Source organism: Gopherus flavomarginatus, chromosome 8, assembly GCF_025201925.1.
Source record: "Gopherus flavomarginatus isolate rGopFla2 chromosome 8, rGopFla2.mat.asm, whole genome shotgun sequence".
Lineage (NCBI taxonomy): Eukaryota > Metazoa > Chordata > Testudines > Testudinidae > Gopherus > Gopherus flavomarginatus.
Window position 1 is genome coordinate 113,760,424 of NC_066624.1, and position 23,519 is coordinate 113,783,942.

Genomic DNA, 23,519 nt, shown 5'->3' on the forward strand with positions numbered 1-23,519 from the left:
TTTACTTTATACAAAATAATCCTCATTTAAAACCTCACACACATTCATTGCCACTCCAAATATTTATTAATTCGATATAGTACTTTTTTTAATAAAAAGTTCTTACCTCCTTAATCAGAAGCTTCAAAATGGAAGGCACTTTCACGGCAATTTCATTTACTCCATAGAATACTTTTCTGTATGAAGTCAGAGCCAAAAAGTTAGTTGCTCTCTGGTTACAGATAATTTATACCACACTACTGCTATTTTAACCTTGATTATTTTAAAGCACTTTATCTTCCCATTCATTTGAGAGTGTTAGGTGGTCTTTCACACAGTCAATATAGCCTTTTAAATGCTAGGCGAGGATGAATAATAGACAAATGTATCAGCAGTGAGTAGAAAAAAAATTATGTCTGGATGAGTCACTGCAGGCCTTGAATGTTAAGGTATTTATGATCTAGGTGTACACTGAACCACAATCAAATTTTCTGGTGATGCCAAAAAATCTGAGAGGTACCAAGCATACAACAGAAAAAAAACCTAAACACAAAGTGACCTGAAGAGATAAAGATAGTGATCTACATACAATGATATGTGATGCTACAAGAAACATAGAACTGTTGAGAAGAAACACACATACAAAACCAAAGAACAGTTACCTGGAAATAGTAAGAGAAAGATTTAGAGACAACAGTGGAGAGCAAACTACATGTAAGTGTGATATCACTGACAATACTACATAAACAAGAGATGAGCCTAAACAGATTAAGAATAACTATAGGACTCTGAGAATGAGGGTGAAAAAGTCGGGAGCTCAGGTGGTGTTCTCGTCCACCCTGCCAGGCACAGACAGACACATCCTGGAGACGAATGCACAGCTACACAGATTACTTTGACAGGAGGGCTTTCTTTTCCTCGACCATGGTATGCTTTTCCATGAAGGAGGACTGCTTTTGTCCACCTGACAAAGAAATGGAAGAGACTTTTGGGACATCAACTTGTCAATCTCATGAAGAGGACTTTAAACAAGTTGCAGAGGGGCCAGCTGACAAATGCTCACAGGTAGGTATTAAAATAGGTGACCCTGAAGAGGGCTGGAAGTAGGGGAGGAGGAGGAGAAATGGAAATTTACAACAGGGTCATAGGAGTAACAAGAGGGAAATCTCTGCAGGAAACTGCTCACTATCTTAGAAGTCTATACACAAATGCAAAGAATATGGAAAATAAACATGAAGAACTGGAAGTCTCAGTACACAAGCTAAATTGTGACTTAAGTAGCATCTCAATGGCTTGGTGAGATAACTCTCGTGACTGGAATATTGCTTGTTCAGGAAGGACAGGCAAGGACAAAAGAGAGGAGGTGTTGCATTATACAGCAGGAATATATAAACTTGTTCTGAGGTCCAGAAAGAATTGAGAGGCAGACTAACTGAAAGTCTCCGGGTGAAGATAAAAGGGGGGGAAAAAACAGGGGTGACATCATGATAGGGACCTACTACAGACCACCAAATCAGGAGGTGGAGGATAAGGCATTTCTAGAACAAACAACAGAAATATTCAAAACACAAGACCTAGTAATAATGGAACTTTTCCAATAGATATCTGGATAGTAAAAGTAATATGGCAAAACACATGTCCAGGAAGTTCTTGGAATGTGCTGGGTACTTCTTTCAGATGATGGAGGAAGTGGTCAGGGGGACAACCATTTTAGACTTGATGCTGACCAACAGGGAGGAATTGGATGCGAATCTGAAGATGGAAGGGAACTTGGCTGAAAGTGATCATGAAATGATAATTTTGTTATGATCCTAAGGAAAGGAAGGAGAGAGAGTAGACTTAAAAAAAAAACACAACCGACACTGACAAACTCACAGAACTGGTAGGTAAGGTCCCATGGGAAGAAAATCTAAGGGAAAAAGGAGGCCAGAAGAGCTGGCATTTCTCAAAGAAACAATATTGAAGGCACAACAGCTAACTAACTCAAATGTGAAGGAAAGATAGGAAGAATAGTAAGAGTCCAATATGGCTCCATGAGGAGCTCCTTAATGAATGAAAATCAAAAGGAATCCCACAAAAAGTGAAAACATGGACAAATTTCTATGGATGAGTACAAAAGAACAGTGTAAAGACATAGGAAGAAAATCAGAAAGGCTAAGGCACAAAATGAGTTACCCCAGCAAGGGTCATTAGAGGCAATAAGAAAAGGCTCTATAAATACATTAGGAATTTACAAAAGAAGAGTTTCCTCAAGACAGTTAGGTCCACAGCATGCTGAAAAGTTACAGAGATATCTCGGTGCCTGGGCAACAAAATGGCAGATGAAATTCAATGTTAATAAATGCACAGAAATGCACATTGGAAACCATAATCTCAACTATACATATAAAATGATGGGCTCTAAACTAGCTGTTACCACTCAAGAAAGAGATCTTGGAGTCACTGTGAGTAGTTCTCTGAAAACATCTACTCAATGTGCCTCAGAGTCAAAAAAAGTTACCAGAATGTTAGGAAGCATTAGGAAAGGGATAGATAAGACAGAAAATATCATAATGCCACTACATAAATCTATGGTACACCCACACCGTGAACATTGCCTGTAGTTCTCATCACCCTGTCTCCAAAAAGGATATTAGAATTCTAAAAAGTACAGAAAAAGCAACAAAAATGCTGAGGGGTATGGAACAGCTTCTATATGAGAAGCGATTAAAAAGATTGGGACCATTCAAGCTTGGAAAAGAGGCAACTGATGGGAGATACGATAGAGGTCTATAAAATCATGACTGGTGTGGATACGGAAGTTTTATTTACTCCTTCACATAACACATGAACCAGGGGTCACCCAATGAAATTAGCAGGCAGCAGCCTTAAAACCAGCAAAAGGAAGTACTTCTTCACACAACACGGAATTCATTGCCAGGGGATGTTGTGAAAACCAAAGGTATAACTGAGTTAAAAAAAGAATGTTAAGTTCATGGAGAATAGGTCCATCAGTGGCTATTAGCCAACATGGTCAGGAATGCAATCCCATGCGCTGGGTGTCCCTACACCTCCGACTGCTAAAAGTTAGGACCGGACAACAGGGCAGCAATCACTCAAAATATCCGGTTCTCCTCCCTCCCTCTAAAGCATATGGCACCACCCACTGTGGGAAAACAGGATACTGGGCTAGACTGACCATTGCCCTGACCCAGCATGGCCATTCTTATGTTCTTATAAGTAAGAGAAAGACAAAGGAAAGCACAAGTCCACTATTTAATGGGGAAAGCAAGTTAATATGACACCAAGAAGTCTGCTTAGAGTTTAATGGCTATTTTTGCTTCAGGTCTTTGCTAAAAAGGTTCATTGTGACCAGATGCTTAACCCACTTAATATTAACTAAAAGGGGGAAGGAACACAAGCCAGAACAGGGAAAGAACAGATTAAAGAATATTTAGATAAGTTATATATATTCAAGTTGGCAGGGCCTGACAAAATTAATCCTCATACACAGGGCCGGCGCTACCATTTAGGCAGCCTAGGCAATCGCCTAGGGTGCCAGGATTTTTCGGGGGGCAGCATTTTGCCGGGCGGGCGGCAAGCGGCTCCGGTTGACCTGTCGCAGTGGTGCCTGCGGAGGGTCCATTGGTCCACGGCTCCGGTGGAGCTGCCGCAGTCATGCCTGCGGACGGTTGGCTACTCGCACGGCTCCGGTGGACCGCCCGCAGGCATGCCTGCGGCAGCTCCACCGGAGCCACAGACCAACGGACACACCGCAGGAATGACTGCGGCAGCTCCACCAGAGCCACGGGATCAGCGCGGGGGGTGGCGAAATGGCCGTGCGCCTAGGGCGCGAGAAACCCTAGCGCCGGTCCTGCTCATACACTTTAAGGAACTAGCTGAAGCAATCTCAGAACCACTAGCTACCATCATCAAGAATTCATGGAGGACAGGTGACATTCCAGAGGACTGGAAATGGGAAACCACCCTACCTATCTTATAAAATACACTTAAAAGTCAGAAGTTGAAACAAAATTCCTCTTTATTAATTACCATAAGATAAGTGAGATGGGATGACCAGGCCCTTTGAGGCCCCCTGCTGGAGGCCCCAGAGTCCCACCACACTCTACCCCAGGAAGGAGCAGTCGAGATGGGTCTTCCAGGCCCACCTAGATGGGCCTTGTGGAAGCAGCCAAACAGAGCCCAGCAGGCTCAGATAAAAGGACCTGCAGGACTGAGCAGGTCAGTCTCTGGCTGAGACCAGAAGGGTGCTCCTCCATGGTCAAAGGAGCTTGAAGGGCTGCATTTACTAAACCTGGGAGTGAGAGGATCTGAGAACACTAGCCCTAAGGTACCAGACAGAAGTAAAGAGGTCAGGTGGGATGAGGCCTAAGGAATGTAGCAGCAATCAAGTAAAGGAAGCAGTAAATGGCTGCTGTGTTGGTCCCTGGGTTGGGATCCTGAGGAGTGGGTGGGCCAGGTTCCCCCTCCGGGCAGTGCTGGAGTGTCCCACACCTTGACAAGGGTTAAAAGTCCAGGAAAAGGGGCTAGATTTAAAGGGCCCAAAGACAGCACCACAGCCCTCAAATCTTTTTCAGAGTCACTGCTTCCCAGGATAGAGTCCCCCATTCTGTTAGCACAGCCTACATTCTTTGTTCCTAGATGTATATATTTTGCTCCCATTGTGTTCACCAAACGCAGTTTCCTCCCAACTTTATCACCTTCACCTCGCCAGCTCATAAGAGCTCTGTCATATCTCTTACTCGCCTTACTGTATACGCAATTGATTTCTGAATCTTTTGACAATTTGTGGATTTGAAAAGATTATTAAGCATCACAAGAATTTCCTGCCAGGAATTAAGCAATTAAAGCCTTTATTTTTCAAAGACAACAGGCACTGCCGATTCCACTGTTAATGGTAATGCTATTGCTGAAAAAATGATCTGACATGATCTGACAGTTTAAGAGACTAGGAAAAAAAACACTTCTATCTATATTCAATGCCTATATAATCAATCACAAAGGAGACCATTCAAATTTAATGAGATTCCTCAATTCAAGGCTATACATGTAAAGTGTTCTTTTGAAGGGAAGTTTAACTTCCAACCATAAACACTGATCACACTGAATTTTATTCATTTATGAGAAATATACCATAAACTCAGCTATCTAATAACCATGTACCTTTCTGACATCTCTTAAATTCATATTTTAGTCTGAATATTGTATTACCTGTCGTCATGCACCTCCTTAGTCAAACCTTTACTATGTTCATTATGAATTGAAGAGCAGGAAGTAGACTCATCCAGTCCCCTAAAATAATTGTAGAAATTAAACAAGTTCTCAGAATCAAGCTTTTAGCTAATATTCTTTTTTAAAATATCCCATGAAGATGCTTAGGAACTGTAAAGACCAGACATTTGTATTAGAAGTTTAAGTTGCATTATACAAGAACAATATTAAAAAGCAGTCAGTTATGAATGTCATTCCACTTATTTTTGTCTAGCTATTGCAAGTATCAATTAGGTAAATTAAAGACTGAGCAGAAGACCACTGAATTCATCTCTTGGTTAGGTCAAGTCTGCCCTTTGGTTTTACATCATTTATTTTTTAATTTAAGTTTTTATTTTAAACACCTGTGTAACTAGCATTGGACGCTTCCACAAAAAAACAGGCAAGAATTTATTTAATTTGTATTTAATAAAATGAATATGATATGGATTAGCTTTGACCTATAAATTACTATTCAAATCCCTTTTTAAAATTCTTTTCCAAGAGGCCTACAAAAATTGACAACAGTTAGACCACTGCCACAATGAAATCACTGCCATTGTCTCATTGTTTCTTTCTATCCCCTCCCACGCCCCCATACAACCTTAATTCAACCCCATTGTGCATATGCATTATGATACATTTTTAAATTATATGACATACCAATTTTCCCACAGGACCTCTGCCTCATTCAGTGCACAGGATGGATTCAATATTTCTTTTTATCTTCATCATTCAGTGTGTGGCCCCATGTATTTACTGCACATCATCCAAACACTACCCTAAATACAGAATTATTAGTTTCCTCATGGGTTTTCTATAGTATTCATAGTATCAGCTTACCTCTTTACAAAGATTAATTAACGTACCTTCACAACATTCCTGTGAGGTGAGGAGGTATTCAGTTTCCTCATGTACAAAATGAGGAACTGGACACAGAGATTAAGGCCAAAATTGTCAAAAGTGTCCATTAATTTTGGACAATCAATTTAAGAAGCCTAAGGCCTGATTTTTTAGAATAGTTAGCATTTTATAGCACTTTATATGTTTGACAATAGAGCTCCTATGCACCTCATTTATAGTTGTGAACGCTTAGCTCTTCTGCAAATCTGACCCCAGATGTGTTAAGTTGGGTACAAGGAAAATGAGGAATACATGTTGGCCATCGGAGAAATTCTGTGACTTGCCCAGAATCACATAGGAACTCTATGGCAGAGGCCACGATAGAATTAAATTCTCCAAGGGAGGCCTCAACAACAATGCAAACTTTTCTCTTCCTGCAGTTCCCTGCCACATTCACTATGCACTTTCCAACTTGTGCAACAAATGAGACAGGGGTCCTACACTGACAACAACCTCATTCGCTACACAACCCTGCTTCACTCCCAGAGCAAAGGAGAGAAAGTCTCATGTACAGAGTTTCTGTGCCTAGTGCCACTGGCAGATGAGATGAGCAACTGCATAGGAAACCTTGCTCAGCTCCTGAAGCTCCTTGCTCAGCTCCTGGAGCACCCTAATTTACTCTGCAGGAATGGCATATGCACAGTCCAGTTCAGCAGGTAGGAGCTGTGAAGGGATGATGAATGTTCAGCGCACATGGAATCTTCAGAGAATTTAGCAGTCAAGCTCTAACAAACTTCTTCTAAACACATGCAAACAGATTTTTCAGAGGCTTTTTCAGAGAAACAGCAAAAGACATCCATGACACACAGGCAGCACCCTCTGCCAATTTCATATGTCTGCTCCAAAGCATGGAAGGGGTAAAGCTACTTAGGCCTGGTCTACCCTATGCGTTTAAACCGATTTTAGCAGCATTAAACCAGTTTAATGCTGCCCCCGTCCACACAACGAGGCCCTTTAAACTGGTTTCTGTACTCCTCCCCGACGAGAGGAGTAGCGCTCAGATCGGTATTACCATATTGGATTAGGGTTAGTGTGGCCGCAAATCGACGGTATTGGCCTCCGGGCGGTATCCCACAGTGCACCATTGTGACTGCTCTGGACAGCAATCTGAACTCAGATGCACTGGCCAGGTAAACAGGAAAAGCCCCGTGAACTTTTGAATTACATTTCCTGTTTGCCCAGTGTGGAGCTCTGATCAGCACGGGTGGCGATGCAGTCTCAAATCCAAAAAGAGCTCCAGCATAGGCCGTACGGGAGATACTGGATCTGATCGCTGTATGAGGAGACAAATCTGTTCTATCACAGCTCTGTTACAGAAGACGAAATGAGAAAGCATTTGAAAAAATCTCCAGGCTATGATAGACAGAGGCCACAGCACAGTGCTGTGTGACAAGCGTAACGGAAAGCCAAAAAATCATATGGACGCTCATGGAGGGAAGGAGGGGGTACTGAGGACTCCAGCTATCCCACAGTCCTCGCAGTCTCCGAAAAGCATTTGCATTCTTGGCTGAGCTCCCAGTGCCTGTAGGGTCAAACACATTGTCCAGCGTGGTTCAGGGTATATGTCGTCAATCTTCCCCCCCTCCCCCCACCATGAAAGAAGAGGGAACAAAATCGTTTCTTGACTTTTTTTTATGTCACCCTATGTCTACTGCATGCCGCTGGTAGACGCGGTGCTGCGGCAATGAATAGCAGCATCCTCTCCCCTCCCCTCCCCTCCCCTCCCCGGTTGCAGACGGTACAATATGACTGCTATCCATCGTCATCATCAGCCCGTGAGTGCTCCTGGCTGGCCTCAGGTGAGGTCGGCTGGGAGCGCCTGGGTAAAAATAGGAATGACTCCCGGTCATTCCCGGTAGATGGTACAGAACGGCTGGTAACTGTCTTCATCATAGCAACTGGGGGCTGAGTTCCATCAGTCCCCCTCCCCCCCTTCATGTCTAAAGAAAAGATTCTGTACTGCCTGGACTATCATAGCAGCGGGATGCTGGGCTCCTCTCCCCTCCACCGTTTAATGTCCTGCCTGGACTATCATAGCAGCTGGAAGCTGCCTCCCCCTCATTTTACCTCACTAAAAACTCAGTGTTTCTTATTCCTGCATTCTTTATTACTTCATCACACAAATGAGGGTACACTGCCACGGTAGCCCAGAAAGGTTGAGGGAGAAGGGAATCAACGGGTGGGGTTGTTGCAGGGGCACCCCCCGTGAATGGCATGCAGCTCATCATTTCTGCAGGATCTGACACGGAGCGGCTGTGCTCTCTGGTTCTCTGATACGCTGGTTCTCAAGTACACTTGCCCCATATTCTAGGCAGGACTGACTCTATTTTTAGATAAACCATAAAGGAGGGATTGACTCGGGGAGTCATTCCCATTTTTGTCTTTGCGCCCCCAGCCAACCTCAGCTAAGGCCAGCCAGGAGCACCCATGACAGCAGCAGATGGTACAGAACAACTGATAACCGTCATCTCATCGTCAATTTACAATGGCACAGCATACGGTACAGAACAACTGGTAACCATCTCTGCTACCTTGCAATGACAAACGAATGCTGCTGTGTAGCGCTGCCGTACCGCCTCTGTCAGCGGCATCCAGTACACATACGGTGACAGTGACAAAAGGCAAAACAGGCTCCATGGTTGCTGTGCTATGGCGTCTGCCAGGGCAATCCAGGGAAAAAGGGCACGAAATGATTGTCTGCTGTTGCTTTCACGGAGGAAGGAATGAGTGACGACCTTTACCCAGAATCACCCGTGACACTGTTTTTGCACCATCATGCATTGGGATCTCAACCCAGAATTCCAGTGGGCGGGGGAGACTGCGGGAACTATGGGATAGCTACGGGATAGCTACCCACAGTGCAACGCTCTGGAAATCGACGCTAGCCTCGGTACATGGACGCACACCGCCGAATTAATGTGCTTAGTGTGGCCGTGTGCACTCAACTTTATACTATCTGTTTTACAAAACCGGTTTATGTAAAATCAGAATAATCCCGTAGTGTAGACATACCCTCAATCAAACAACTGGCAGTTTTGTTAGTGGGGATTTTTAACAGAGGGGAAAAAACATACTTTCCCCTAACCTCGTTGTCTGAAACAGATGAACCATTTTAGCTGAAAGTAAAAACAAACAAACAAAACAAAAACTCACCACCCACACCTGAGGCAAACATGGAAAATCCAACCTAAACAGTTTAAGTCTGGAAAACTACAAGCAACTGAAAATAGGGTCCTATCATGCAAAGTGCTGGGCAATGTTACCTGTAGGCACTGCTCTAATTAAGGTAAGTTTTGGGATTGAATACAGACTTCCAGTTACAAGATCTTTGCACTCAATTGAAACTAGCCAAGATATATATTTTCGTCCCCAAAAAAGACAGTAAGTTTCCTTACAGTTTTATCACCACTTGTACTCTGATGTAGTGGTTTTGCTAACTTTTCATACTACTTTTTACAGATTTCTTTAGAAAGCAAGAAATGTTTGTGGGGCAACATGACTGACAGGCTTTCACTGACGTACCAAAGTTCCTTAATAGTGGGGTTTCCGTTATTTTTGCTTGCCTCCCTTCCCCCACCCCTTTTTTTTTTTTGGCCAAACACGAACTGTGTCCTAGACTTGTTTTAGCCTTAGGAGCTGTTTGTTTAGATGGCTGTTCAGTGTGGTGAACCGGTGGTTAAGACTGCTCCAGTTTGGTTAAGACAGCGGTTAAGCCTCTGAGCTGTCTGCATCTCCCACTGTAGGAAGCTGCTGTTGGAAAGTGGAAAAATGGGACCGTGTGTTCGTTTTGCCTTTCAGCATAAAAGGAAAAGCTTATCTGCAGGGCACTGGTAACTTTCTTCCTCAACCCCGATGCCCCATGCACTGCTACTGAATGAGGGAGGCGGTGGAGGTAATAACACTCGGGAAAAGCAGCTGGGGCTGTAACTCCATCTGGAAGCACTGTTAGGTCAACGATTTTCAGACCAATTTCATACCTCATTCTATTATTAATGAGAGAATTCCAGCTCCGAAGCAGGATTAATGTGGAATGGCCGGGGTACATTCATAGAGAGCTGGATAACTGGCCACTAGGGCGTAATCCTTCCCTACCTCCCTCTGCTTGGACCTGACTGAACAGCAATATAAGAGGTGAGTATTCCCCCACTGTGAGCTCTATATTGAATGGTTGCAAAAGAAGAGAAATGTCTCTTAATGCTTGGCCTCTGAAACAGCTTGCATCCCCAGGCTTGCCTGCCTTTGGGAAATAAGTCAAGATCCCTCTGAACCTTCCAACATCTCTAATTTAGACTGCAGATCACTACAAAACAGTCACAAGTGACATGGAGCACAGGGGATATGTAGAAGTAAATCAGAGTGGACTCACTCAAGAGCACACCATCCAGGAATCAAAAGTTATAGAAATATTCTCCTAACTTAACTCGAAGTAAAGAGAAAATTACTCTTATCAGTTCCGTAGGGCACCAAAACAGAGTTATGGCTAAGGTGCTTACAACCAGATTCTGCTCAAAATAAGATGTAAATAAAAAGTCTCAGAAGTGACAGGCCACAACGCTGTGATCCCAGGAAGTGGAAGTCATTCAAAACAGTGGTTGAGAGAGTTTTGAGCACCTAGACACGTGATCCAGACAGAGGACCTAAGCTTACTCACACTTCACATGCAGAATTCTCACCATTTCCAGCTGTGCCTCAGGGCAGATGGCTCAATATGGGCCAGGAAGGAGGAACACACATATAGTGGGGCACAGAACACGTCGGTAGGCTACACCCCTTCACCAACAACAAACCAAACCTTCTTAGGATATGTCTACATTGCAGTTAAAAACTCATCGCGGGCCTGTGCCAGCTGACTTGGGTTCGCAGGACTGTTTAATTGCAGCGTACATGTCCAGGCGCAACCAGAGCTGGAATGTCTACACTGCAATTAACTAGCCCCACAGCCCAATCCTGTAAGCCCAAGTTAGCTGGCACAGGCCAGCCCCAGGTGTCGACATACTCTTAGAGATGTGGTGTGCTAGTCGGTGGATTAACCAACACTCCTCCCCTAACAATCAAGAAAATCCTGAAGTTCATTGGGGAGATGGAAAAGGCTCAAACCAGACAAAGATTCACAAGAAAACAGAATTGGAAAACAGTACTGGAATACTGTCATTTTTTTAAGCTTTTTGGGAACAAAGTTATGGCTACCAAGAAAATATACACACTTGCTCTTCAAGGCAAGGGTAAAAAAGAAGTATTCTTACTTTATGATGACAAAACTTTGGACTGCATCATTCCAGAAATACTTCACACTGTGGTGTGTGAAATAGCGAATCTGTAAGGCAAATACATGCAATTAGGCATTAAGCTGGTATCATTCAACATGGATTTCTGTTTAATTTAGTATCACTGTTAAAAATTTATAACAAAACTGAACTTAAATCAGGTACACTGTTTTAAAAATGAAATACAAAATGTTTCCTGTGTGCTCTCTCTCCAATACTGACAATGTATTTTATATAAGATAGTTTACTTTTCAATAGTCTTATTCTTTCATTAATCGCACAATATACTGAAGCACAAGATCTTTACAGTTTGTGACTTAAAATATAAGAGCACATTCTTTTCATAGCTGCCTTGAAGATTAAGGATTCAGATTCCACAGGTCCACTTACAGGAGAATATTTGTTCGGGTTGTTTCTATTCTCTTCAGCAGGGCTTTCACATGAATGACCACTATGGCCATTTGAAACTTTGTCTTCAATAGACTGAGGATTCTGTAATGGGCTGTCTCCCCGAGAAAGCACAATACAAATCTTTGCACAAAACCATATCTTGAATTCATCCTAACAAAGAAAAAAATTGTTACTAGAGAAACAAAATAGCAGAATACTGTTTAATACCTTATAAGGATGCATCGAAGTGAACCTAGGGATATCTTTCTTGTCTGTAATAAGTACCAATGTCAGCTAGAAAACAAGTCAATTAGAAAGGTCCACATACACTTACAGAAATGAAAGACACCATGGGATTGATACCAAATTACCCCCAGGACAAGGTTTTTCCTTTTATTTATAAAAACATTTTACCACTCTAACTCCACATAACACTAGCAAAAAACTTTCAAAGCTCTGATGTGTGCTAGTGAACCCTCAGACTTAGTTTTGGAATCTTTCAGTTTTTATAAATAAATGGCATGGTATTTCTTCCATATATTCAACAATAATCTATTATTTCAGAGCACAAGGGGGATTGGTTTACGCTAAGTGGAGGGGTGTCACTGGTATAGGGGATAGGAAACACAAAAGGAATGGCATGAGTGAAATGACTGCACCCCTTAACTATTTATCTCCATGTTTTCCTATTTCTGAGCTATTCTGAAGTATAAGATTTTTTGTATAGAAATGTACAGCCTCAGCTCATGGTCTTCCAAAACCTAGGTCTAATCAGTTCCTGAAATCTTCTATAACTCTAACAGAAAACTAAGTGGGATATGAGGAGTAAACTTTGGAGGAAGATTGTATTCTTTAGAAATTTACATACACAAATTAAATTCTACAATAATATTGCTTTAGCTAAAAAGGACACTGTCAAGATATTGCCTGTATATTTTTCATATATTTTGCCTGTACACCTACCTTATAATCATCCCTTCTTAAGAGTGAAATCAATTTCTTGATATTTCTTTTTCTCAACTATTTAATAGAGTTATGAATGCAAACAATGTGGAATAATGAGTGCAAGACTATCAAACCTTTTGAAAAATCCTCCTCATGAAGATGTTAAAAGTTTCTCTGAATGCTACTTAGTTTCTATGACTTATCCAGGCAAACACAAAATACTGAAGTATCAAAAGTCCTTACTAACAACAGCAAACATCCTTTGGATATTCACTATTCTTCTCAACACACAAAGCTACACAAGCAGAGTACAACCTTTTACAAGTTTCATAGCAAATAGAGTATTTTTTCTGAAGTCCTCAAGATTTAATTTACCCCAAAGCTTCCTTCATGTTTTCACTTTGCTTACAACTGGCAAACTGCCTCGGTCATTTATTTATAAACTGTGATGCAAAGGAAGTAATATCACTAGGGTTACAAGCCTGAGAGCTGATAATTAACTTTTCTGTTTCAAACACTGCATTCACAAAACTAGAGCACGCTCAGTGTACAAACTTACAGTCGTTCTCAGTAGCACCACTTCACAGTCCTTAAGTGTAGTCCTTTTGCACGTTGCTCTCACACGCCACTCAGGTATCCAGTAGAGGAGGAGGAGGAGGAAGCCACCAGTACAAAGCACCCCTGTAGCAACTAAAACTAGCTTCCAGTGGCACAGATTATAACCATAAATCTCCTGTACAGAAACAGGGAAACAAATAATGAACAAAGATATCCTTAATTGCTTCGGCTGAAAAATTCAGGAGTAACCTGTGACAAATGGTGGCAGATAAATGTGTATATTTCAAAGGTTTTTCCTCCTTTTCTTTGCTGGGGGAGGGTTCAAAAAAGTTTATTTACTATATTGTGGCAATTGCTTTTGTTCAGTCTGACACCCATAGATCATTAAAACCCACGGAAGTGCTACATACACACCAATTTAATAACACTGCAATACAAAAGCAGACTCCTCCCTGGACTGCTCCTGAGGCAGTTATGCAGGGAAACTTGCGTTACAATCTAACCTTTCGTTTTTAAGGATTGGTTCTGGTCCATGGTTCTGAAGATGTAAGGGGACATGGCATACAAGCCTGCTCTACACCCCAATAACAGCTGGGAACAGTTTAGTATACTTCTTTCTGCTCACAACCAGACAACAAACATGAGTGGATAAAATTGATAATTTTTTGGAAAAAAAACTGATTTAAATCTTTATTTAAATTATATAGTTTTTTAAATAAACCAGTTAAAATTAAATCTGAATTTAATATAAAATATGTTAAGACCTAAACTTATTATAATCTCTTGAAACAATAAAAAAAAATGCTGAATACATGAGCCTCTATCAAAATCTTTGAGTTAAAGACTGCTTTTCTATATAAAGAATCAGGGGTAAAACATCTAATTTTTAGGTCAAGCTTTATAAATAGGGCACTATAGGTCACGTATTCTAGTGAGGGCTTGTTTTGTTTAATAAGAATACATTTTATGCGCTGTTTTGGGTGTTTAATTAAGTTTCAGTTACCATCCTAATGCAACATGACACAAATCATGAGCAAAAGGTTAATTATCTATAAGATAGCATATCAGTCACTATTTTCTAACATACTAAAATGCATAATTAATAATAACCTGAAAATATTAAGCTATATAATTGCTTCAATAAATGTATATAGTTATAGTGTACCCTCCCAGACAGGGAACAAAAATGTAGCAAATCTAGTGTAAAGGCTCTATTTAGCTGTAAATCAGCATGTTTTAACCGTTATTATATGAACCAATGAAAAAGCATCTTCTTTAGAAAATAACAAGTACACGTTGATTAAAATTGAGGACTTAAATCAACACTTTGCTGACAAATGGTTTTTCATTCTCTGGGGAGGAAATAAAAAGGGGTAGTTGGGAATGGGGGGGAAGGAATTAAGTAAGTTACTCTGATTTCATCTCAAAATGTAATAACAGCCAAGCCTCTGAGCGTAAGAAGGTACTTTTCACCCACATGACACTTGGGAACCTGTTGTATCAGAAGTAGTGCAGCCCACTGTAACGCTCACGTACAGCTGGCGAAACACTAGCCCGAGACACAGCAAAAAACAAAACAAAACCATGCTTCAAAAACGGCAGTTACTGTGGCAACTGGAGAAAGTCCACTCACCTCCTAGTAGAATGCAACATGAAATATATTCAGAGTACTCTCTTGTTACAATGAAGAACATACTACACAAAAATAGGAAGTGCCTCTTAGGATAATAAATTAACAATCAAAGGTAAGTACCATCACTATCTGGGTTCAGCCTGGGGCACAAAAATTTGGCTGAGTGTTTCAATGCAGTAACACAAAGGAAACTTTCAGATGCTGACCTGTATTTCCTCTGTCTCAGATTACAGGGAACAGATTTCCTTCTCTGACGTATCAATAAAATGGAAGCTATCACTGAGACCTACCAGCATCATTCACATTTATGAAAATATTACACTGAACGATATTTGCAAAATCTCTTTCTGAAACATCATTACACTCTAATTGCTAGAGCTCATTTATTTTTGTCAAAAGATTGTTTTCTTTAAAAAGGGTTTTGGCCAGGACAGTCCCTTCCGGAAGCCCTGTCCCAGCCACCCCGACTTTTTTGGCAAAAATGGATGTTTGTCCCATTTATTCTTGCCAACTTGATCAGCTGGCCAGAGCACCTGGGACAGATGCTCACTTTGGTCAAAACAGTTGGATACAGAGGAATATGCTGGGTGGGGGTTGAGCTACAATGCCAGCTCTGCGCACGGGGGGTGGGGGGGGGATGGACAACGGCTCAGGCAAGCAGCAATGCCAGCCACAGCCTTGCACGGGGAGCAGGCAGGCTCGGGGGACTGGCCCCCCACAAGGAGGGGGGAGGAAGGGTTGGGTTAGCCTCACATGGTGTGCCGTTTTCCCCAAATCTATGGGACAGGAACTGCATCTGGGCGAGTGTGCCAAGTGCGTGCACAGAGGACAGCCAGGCCCACAGCTCTAGCCACACTCCAGACCACACGAGAGCAGGGCCATGATTTGTTTTTATGAAACACTTCACTACAATTTTCCTTTCAAAGGGTATTGAGAAGTAACACATACAATGGGACCAGTTAGATTTTTGGCTGTAGAGAGCTGCTTGGTTCTTCATACTCTTTTTAGGAGTTTGAATAAATGGAAATTTGTACCCCAAGGCTCATGGTCTACAATTCTAGAAGGGGCTCATGAGGACTGTGCCTTAAGCAATATGCCCCAAACAGAAAAGCAACATTTTCTTCCATTTGTGAAACGAGACCATAAAACCGATTACCATCTCATCCTCCTCGCCTGTATTGACAATCTTCTTTTCTTCCTTTTCCATCTTTACTGAGATAAGGAAGTTCTCAACTTCAGATACCGGAAGACCTCTAGCAAGAGAAGTATTGAAAAAAAAACGTTGAAGCAATATTTTGACTACTGTGCACATGCATTAACTTTTGATGGGTCACTGGCATAACTCCATTCACAACATACATGTACATGAAATGCATTGACACAACCTGCTTTCATCCAACTCTTAACAGAATAGTAGATGTTGAAGTATTTTGCTGTTCAATATACAGTAACTCCTCATTTAAAGTCGTCCTGCTTAACGTTGTTTTGCTGCTGATCAATGAGGGAACATACTCATTTAAAGTTGTGCAATGCTCCACTCTCACGTTGTTTGGGTACCTCCTTTCTCCACAGCTAGAAGCCTCCCTATGCCCTCCCTCCACACACCTCCTGCCCACTGCCATCAGACCCTGCGGATCAGCACCTTCCCCCTCTCCCCCTCCCTCCTGCCCACGCCAATCAGCTGGCTTGCAGCGTTTTGGAGGCAGAAGCGGGGGAGGAGCAAGGACTCGGCACACAGTCTCCCCCTGCCTCCCAAACGCCGCAAGCCAGCTGATTGCCCTGGGCAGGATGGAGGGCGGAGGAGGAGCAAGGACTCAACGCTGGCACTTCCCTCCCTCCCCTAATTGCATTTTTTATTTATTATTATTATATATCAACATCAAGACTAAAGCACCTCAGTAAACATACACACCATTATATATCCTTAATATGAACTGTATTTTTAGATTCTTATGGAGGTGGAGATGCACAGCTGGAGAGCAGTACCAAACAGAACACAAGAATTAGAAATTCTTATTAATTTTTTTGGGGGGATGGTTGGGTATTGTGACAGCACCCAAGGGCCCCACTCAGGAGCAGGCCTAAACCACACTAGGTGCTGAACAAATGTACAGAAAGACAGCCCCTGCCCAGACAACCCATTTCCAAACTCAAAAAAAGACAAGAAGTGAGTAACAAACAAAAGACAAGCGGAAAGTGGAGGGTGACAAAGGTAACAGTCGTGTGGTCACACAGTTATATGGATTTATTATGTGCCCACATTGATGTTTCTGTCTCACTAGAAAGGTGCTCTCTTTTACCATTAAATATTAACTAGCCATGGACTTTCATCCTAGCCATACCAGATGGACGGTTTCTTGCAGGGTACACACCAGACATCAAGAATTGAGAAGTGGTTTATTGAGAAGTAGGATTATTTCTGGGGTTTCGATGCACCTACATAATACTTGGTCTTGCGAGTGCAAGGGATGGAAATAGATGACTTCTTGAGGTCCCTTCCAGTCCTATGATTCTAAGACAAAGGATAGCACGGAAGAAACTGTAGAGCAGTGGTCTCCAACCTTTTTACACCCAAGATCTGCTGGCATATTTCTCATAACAAGAACTAGGGGTCACCAAAATGAAACTAATAGGCAGCAGGTTTAAAACAAACAACACAACCTGTGGAACTCCTTGCCAAAGGATATTGTGAAGGTCAAGACTATAACAAGGTTCAAAAAAGAACTAGATAAATTAATGGAGGATTGGTCCATCAATGGCTATTAGCCAGGATGGACAAGGATTTTGTGCCTAGCCTCTGTTTGCTAGAAGCTGGGAATGGGCGACAGGGGATGGATCACTTGATGATTCCCTGTTCTGTTCATTCCCTCTGGGGCACCTGGCATTGGTCACTGTCAGAAGACAGGATACTGGGCTAGATGGACCTTTGGTCTGACCCAGTACGGCTATTCTTATGTCATACTCTACGTGAGTCAGCTCTGGAGGGGCATGGGCACTTTGCCAGCGGGTCTCACAGCTATTTGCTAACAGCAGAGAAATGAGAACACTCAGGCATCTTGCGTTCCCATGCCAGGCTCTGGACGGGAGTGTGCTCTAGTAGGCACAGACTTTTCTGCCCATTTCCTCCAAAGCGTGACCCTTTCTGCCCTCCAATCTGCCCCTGTCCTTCTCTCACCCATCATCTCAGACTTCTCATCCTAGTCCCAGTCTCCTTGACCACCCATGCCCACTCCCTCCCAACTCCTCTGGCTCCTTGTTTCCAGTCTGCTTGGCCAGCCAGTCCCAGTTTCTCCTCTCCTGCACCTCATCTGATCTCTCTCCACCCCAACCTCCAATTACTACTGACCACATTCCTCAGCCCCACTGGCTCCCCATCTCCCTTCCCAGGACCTTTGTCCAACATCACCATCCCTCACCCCAGGCTCCTTTTTCAGTCTCTCTGCACAGCCAGTCCCAGTTCTCTCCTTTCCAGCATTCAGACTCTTGTATCCCACCCCTCCAACTCCTTTCCTCGCCCCACCCGAGTTCCCAGTTCTCATCCAACCGCTTCCCTCTCTTGCTCCCAATCTTTCCCTCCACCTCTCAGTCCCAATCCCCCTGCCCTGGCAGTGCACTGCCCCCCACCCCCCCGCAATCACTTCCTACCCCACTGCTTTCCACTTCTTGTCCCTTCTGCATTTGAATGAGACAGCTTTTTCCTCCACACTGCCGGGGCAGGGGGCATGAGTAACAGGCGAGAGGCACCCTGCTCTCAAGTCTTGTGCCCAGCCCCAGCCAGGGCTGCAATTGCAGTGAAAGTCAGCCCTAGGCTGGCGCATGTCCAACGAATACATAATCTTCAGAGAACGTAGCTGAAAAGCACTAGCTCTAGGGTAGACAACCTATGGCACCTGTGCCAAAGGCGGCACGTGAGCTGATTTTCAGTGGTACACATACAGCCCGGGTCCTGGCCACTGCTCCGAGGGGCTCTGCATTTTAATTTAATTTTAAATGAAACTTCTTAAACATTTTAAAAACCTTATTTACTTTACATACAACAATAGTTTAGTTCTATATTATAGACTCAGAGAACGAGACCGTCTAAAAACATTAAAATGCATTACTGGCATGCGAAACCTTAAATTAGAGTGAATAAATGAAGACTCTGCACAGCACTTCTGAAAGGCTGCCGACCCATGCACTAGCATGTCAAAATTGAGCATGTGTGAACTGCGATGTTTCAAAGACTTATCACTTGGCCAAAGTTGGGCAGATTTTTCACACAGAAGGCAAAAGGCATATATATCCCTGCCACAAAGGCTACCTCTCAGCCAAAAATCAAGTCACTGCTCCAAAGCATAAGGGTGCAAGAGTTTCTCAAAGAAGGTCACTGGAATTTTTTAGTATGGACAAAACAACGTTTTTCCCTAACTTCATTCTCAGAAATGACTGAACCATTTTAGCTGAAATATCAACCCAAATGGTTAAAGTTTGGCAAAGTTACAAATGACTGAAAACGGTGGGGGAACCATCAGGAAGCATTAACTGGGAATGCTTCCACCTCCACCTGTAATAGAACATGTATTATTGTTTGCTTAGGCCTTGATCCCTCTTGGAGAACTGTGCAGGCAGCCCATGTTCCAACACAGACAACCACCAAAGTCACCTGGGATCCAAATGGGTGCAGGAGTCCATCTGCAGGGAGCTCCTTGCAGGATCAGGTTCTTAGATAATAATACAAGAAATAAAGATTAAAAATTATTTCTAAAGAATCTTTTTTTAAATAAGCATCACTTCTAGTCAGCTGAATAACTGTGTCAGTGTCCTCTCACATTTATTTGAACCAAGTAAGTAACCTCTACAATATTAGCCGTCACAGTTCCAATGGAAGCAGATCTCAACAAACAAGTTATTCAGAAAAATGTACTGATACCTAGTGCACTGTACAGCTAGAGAGTCCCCATTTGTCTTCAAACTATGCTCTGGCACAATTCGCTGACATGGCTGCACAAGACAGGACTCTTAGAACACTGTGACGCTAAAATGATTTCTCCTAATAAAAATATTTGAATTTTAAAAATCCAGTTGGACTACTCTGGACATGCATTCTAGGCGTCTACATTGCTAAAAATGCTTCCAGTCATAGAAATACAAATACGACAAACTCAATTTCCCATTCCATTGCTAAACTGACATTTTTATATCACATGACAAACTAAAGTTGAACCATTGGTGTAAATTTCTATTACTCTAGTTTGACTTCACTTTTTTTTTTTTTTTTTAAATTTCAAATGCACACCACTCCTCCATGGAATACACAACTGTTAAATGAAGTTCTCTCTAAAACCAGGTATTTGAGTTTATTAAAATTGTCACCTGTACGTTCTTCACTACACAGCAGATTAATTTTGAAGAACCTTTTTAACTGAGGAAAATATCTTGGAAATTTTATTAGTAAAAACTGCCCTAAATTAATTAATGGTTTCTAACAAAATTCACAAACCTGACCATTGGATTAACAACACGTGTCAAATGCAAGTTTATGTACACACCCCAGATAAATCACAGGATCTTTTTTTCAAATTGGTTTGTTTAACCAGAAAAGTTTTTGGTGCCTAATGAATGATAGTTTCTAGTAAAGTTCACAGCAATCATGAGGAAAGTGCAAAAAGACGTCCATGTATCATGTTGGAACTAACTTGCTCCATCCCTAAAAAATATAGGCATGTTACTCTGCTGCACTATCAGTATCCGTGCCTGAAGGCGGGATTTAGATTCTTGATGAGAACAGGGAGCCAACGCAAACAGTTGCCAGCACCGAGGGGCAGAAGAATAAATGGTACCGAGAAAGCACTGAGGGAGAGAGGAATAAATGGTATTTGATTATTCATATTTGCATATCTGTTTGCAAATCTGGATCAATTTAAATTCTTAAACTTGGAATCATTCCACAAACCACATGGCACCGATAATCCAAGTGTATTTTATTACACTGCTAGGCATTCAAACAAGTAACAAAAAAGTGAAGTACGCTGAAACAGAGTTTTCATTTTGGTACTGAAAATCCTGTTTCAGAAATGAGACTGTTACTTTAAAAATTAATACAAATATAACAAACTACTCTCTCATGCCAGTTCTATCTTTTCTAATTCCAATATGCAAACACCATGCTGTCCAGCCACCAGAACCCAAAACAACCAATATATGCATTCCAATGTGAACGCATGAACACACACTCACCCTGTAAATATCAAAAAGTTGCTGCAATTTGCAAATTAAACGTTCAATTCTGAAAACCTTGTCTCATAGCTTTCATAAGTATCCCCAGTGGCACTCCCTGAGTAAAAGCTACTCACATGAATAAGAGTTTGCAGGATCAGGACACAACCTCAAATATTCAAACAGTTGGTACAAGTAGTGTGTCCTCAAAACTTTCCTAGCATAAATTAATGTTAAGCAGATAAAATTCCTTCATCTCACCACTGCCAGCTGCTCTCCCTCTACATCTCCCCACCCTCTAGCTGGGCTCCAGACGAAGCAGCTCCTGGAATCTGAAGGCCCTGCAAAAGCAGGGCGTAGATGCTTGCTCTGCTCCCTGCTGCACAGCTAAGTCACAGAAATGAACAGAAACAGACACCTGCAAATAGCAGCAGTAGTAATGGATCCACCCCCCTCTTTGCCAATCGTGTCCCTGGTAAAGAGCAAGTCACTTTGGTCTTCAGGCAGCCATGGACCTGAGGAAAATGCCAAAGTTCAGCTGGTTCTATCAACAGCATGGAGAAAAGAGAGTCAAGATTAGAAGGAGAATAAAGGAAAACAGGGGGAACAGGAAGAGTGGCCAAAAAAAAAGAAAAAGGAAGCTGAGGGAACCCAATAAAAGGCAGAATGAAGTAGAGAGAAAAAAGACATGAGAAACAAGATGGCAGATGTGAAGAGAAAGAGAAAGTGAAGAAAAAGCAAGTAGTGACAGTTTAAGAATAGCAAGTGTATTTATATGTTTTACTTATTCTAAATGCATCACAGTGAATGCAAATAGACACAAATTAAAAATTATATCAAATTGGTTTAAGAGCTTATGTCCCTAGCAGCTTGCCAGTATAGTCCTCTGCTACAAAGTTGGGTCTTGTTAAAAGCGTTCTAGCTGTACTCAGCCATAATACAAAGAATGACTATAGTCTCCTCCTAATTTTCTCAATTTCTCATTTCAAACGTTAATTTGCACTAATGTGCAAATGAGGCAAAAAGGCACAAACATACAAAATCTGTTAAAATTAACATTTCATGGTAATTTATCTATCAAAAGCCTTTTTAAAGCCTAATGAGATTCCTGAGGACCATTATTAGACTATTTTCTTTGGTTCTGAAATCAACTTTCTAAGATTTTGTATAGTTAGTAGAGAACATTTGTAACAAATTTATATGGAAAGGATTTTAAGTGAACAATGCTGAACATTTGTCACAGGTATGAGTAAATCAAATAAATAAATAAATAAATAAATAAAAATTTCTGCTGAAAGCATGAGCTGTTCCAATAAATTAAAGAACCAGAAAAACCAAGTTAACTGAAAACTGCAAGATGGTAGGAGAAAATGAGAGAACCTCTTAGCTTGGGAAGGATATCTCCACACAAGAGGAAAGAATGAAGTTTTGAAGGGAGACATTCCTGGTGCCTAGATGTATACAATACCATGTTCTAAGATGGCATCGTAGGCACCAGTACAGGTGGGGGGAGTGTGGAGGGTCGTCTCTTTGTTTGTTTGTCTGAAGTGTTTTGCCATTTAGTTAGGTCCTCCAATACCATCCTCTTCTTAGTCTGTTTTAATTACGTAAGTATTTTTATTTTCTTAGTTTAATAGTGAAAAAAAGAAGTTTAATCTTTAACATCTTTTGTTCAACTGCTTCTCAGATCTTTGGAACAGCATTTAAGTAACAAAAAAAAAAAAGTTTCTCTTACCAGTAGCAGTCTATCCCCCAGTCCTCACCAAATGCTTTTGTTATCACAAGTTCCACGATGCAGTTCTTAATAACTGAGACTCTATCTACAAGGGAAGTCCTGCCAATGAACTATTTTGTCTAAAATCTAAAAAAGTCTCCAAGGGCTTTTCAAACTGTGTTATCAAAAGATTAAAATATCGCAGAACATTTGGCACTGCTTGGGTCTGGGTTTTTTTGTTTTTTTGGGGGGGGGCGGGGAGAGGGTTGGACAGGGGGGAGGATGGAAAGGGAACAATTGAAAAACTTTAATTGGATTTGTATAGAGGGTATGACTCCAGCCATCAGACTGTTGGTACAGCTCACTCTATTCAAACTAGCACAACAGCTCGCTAGGGTCCTAGGACATAGTTTCATGTGCAAGCATGAGCCCTGATGTTATCTGCATGGCTACACGCATATAGGATATTATGCTTCTGACCAAACCCTTCCTTCTATTTACAGGGAGCAGCTTTGAGCTCAACATTTTTATATGACTAACCACACAATACAAGACACACACAAAAAACTCATCAGTGGGCACAGGTGAAGTAGAAAAATATATATATATATATTTTATTCTTTGCTCCACAAAAATGTTGTAAAAAAAAGTTAATCAATGACACGGCCATGGTATACCCTATTAG

At 41.8% G+C, this 23,519-nt stretch overlaps 1 protein-coding gene across 5 annotated transcripts in view; it reads right to left on the reverse strand.

Annotated features, from left to right (window-relative positions):
- ATP13A3 (ATPase 13A3) overlaps positions 1–23,519 on the reverse strand; it is a 137,766-nt gene that overhangs the window by 58,624 nt on the left and 55,623 nt on the right. For 3 of the 5 annotated variants that reach the window (XM_050963859.1, XM_050963858.1, XM_050963862.1), the window contains exons 2-8: positions 19,568–19,625; positions 16,079–16,175; positions 13,291–13,464; positions 11,787–11,957; positions 11,376–11,446; positions 5,191–5,271; positions 107–176 (exon numbers count right to left, since the gene is read on the reverse strand). In XM_050963859.1, the coding sequence (XP_050819816.1) occupies positions 107–176; positions 5,191–5,271; positions 11,376–11,446; positions 11,787–11,957; positions 13,291–13,464; positions 16,079–16,175; positions 19,568–19,596 (693 nt within the window). In that variant the 5' untranslated portion in view covers positions 19,597–19,625. The remainder of the gene's footprint in view (positions 1–106; positions 177–5,190; positions 5,272–11,375; positions 11,447–11,786; positions 11,958–13,290; positions 13,465–16,078; positions 16,176–19,567; positions 19,626–23,519) is intronic. The other 2 variants (XM_050963860.1, XM_050963861.1) reach the window with 1 other exon arrangement.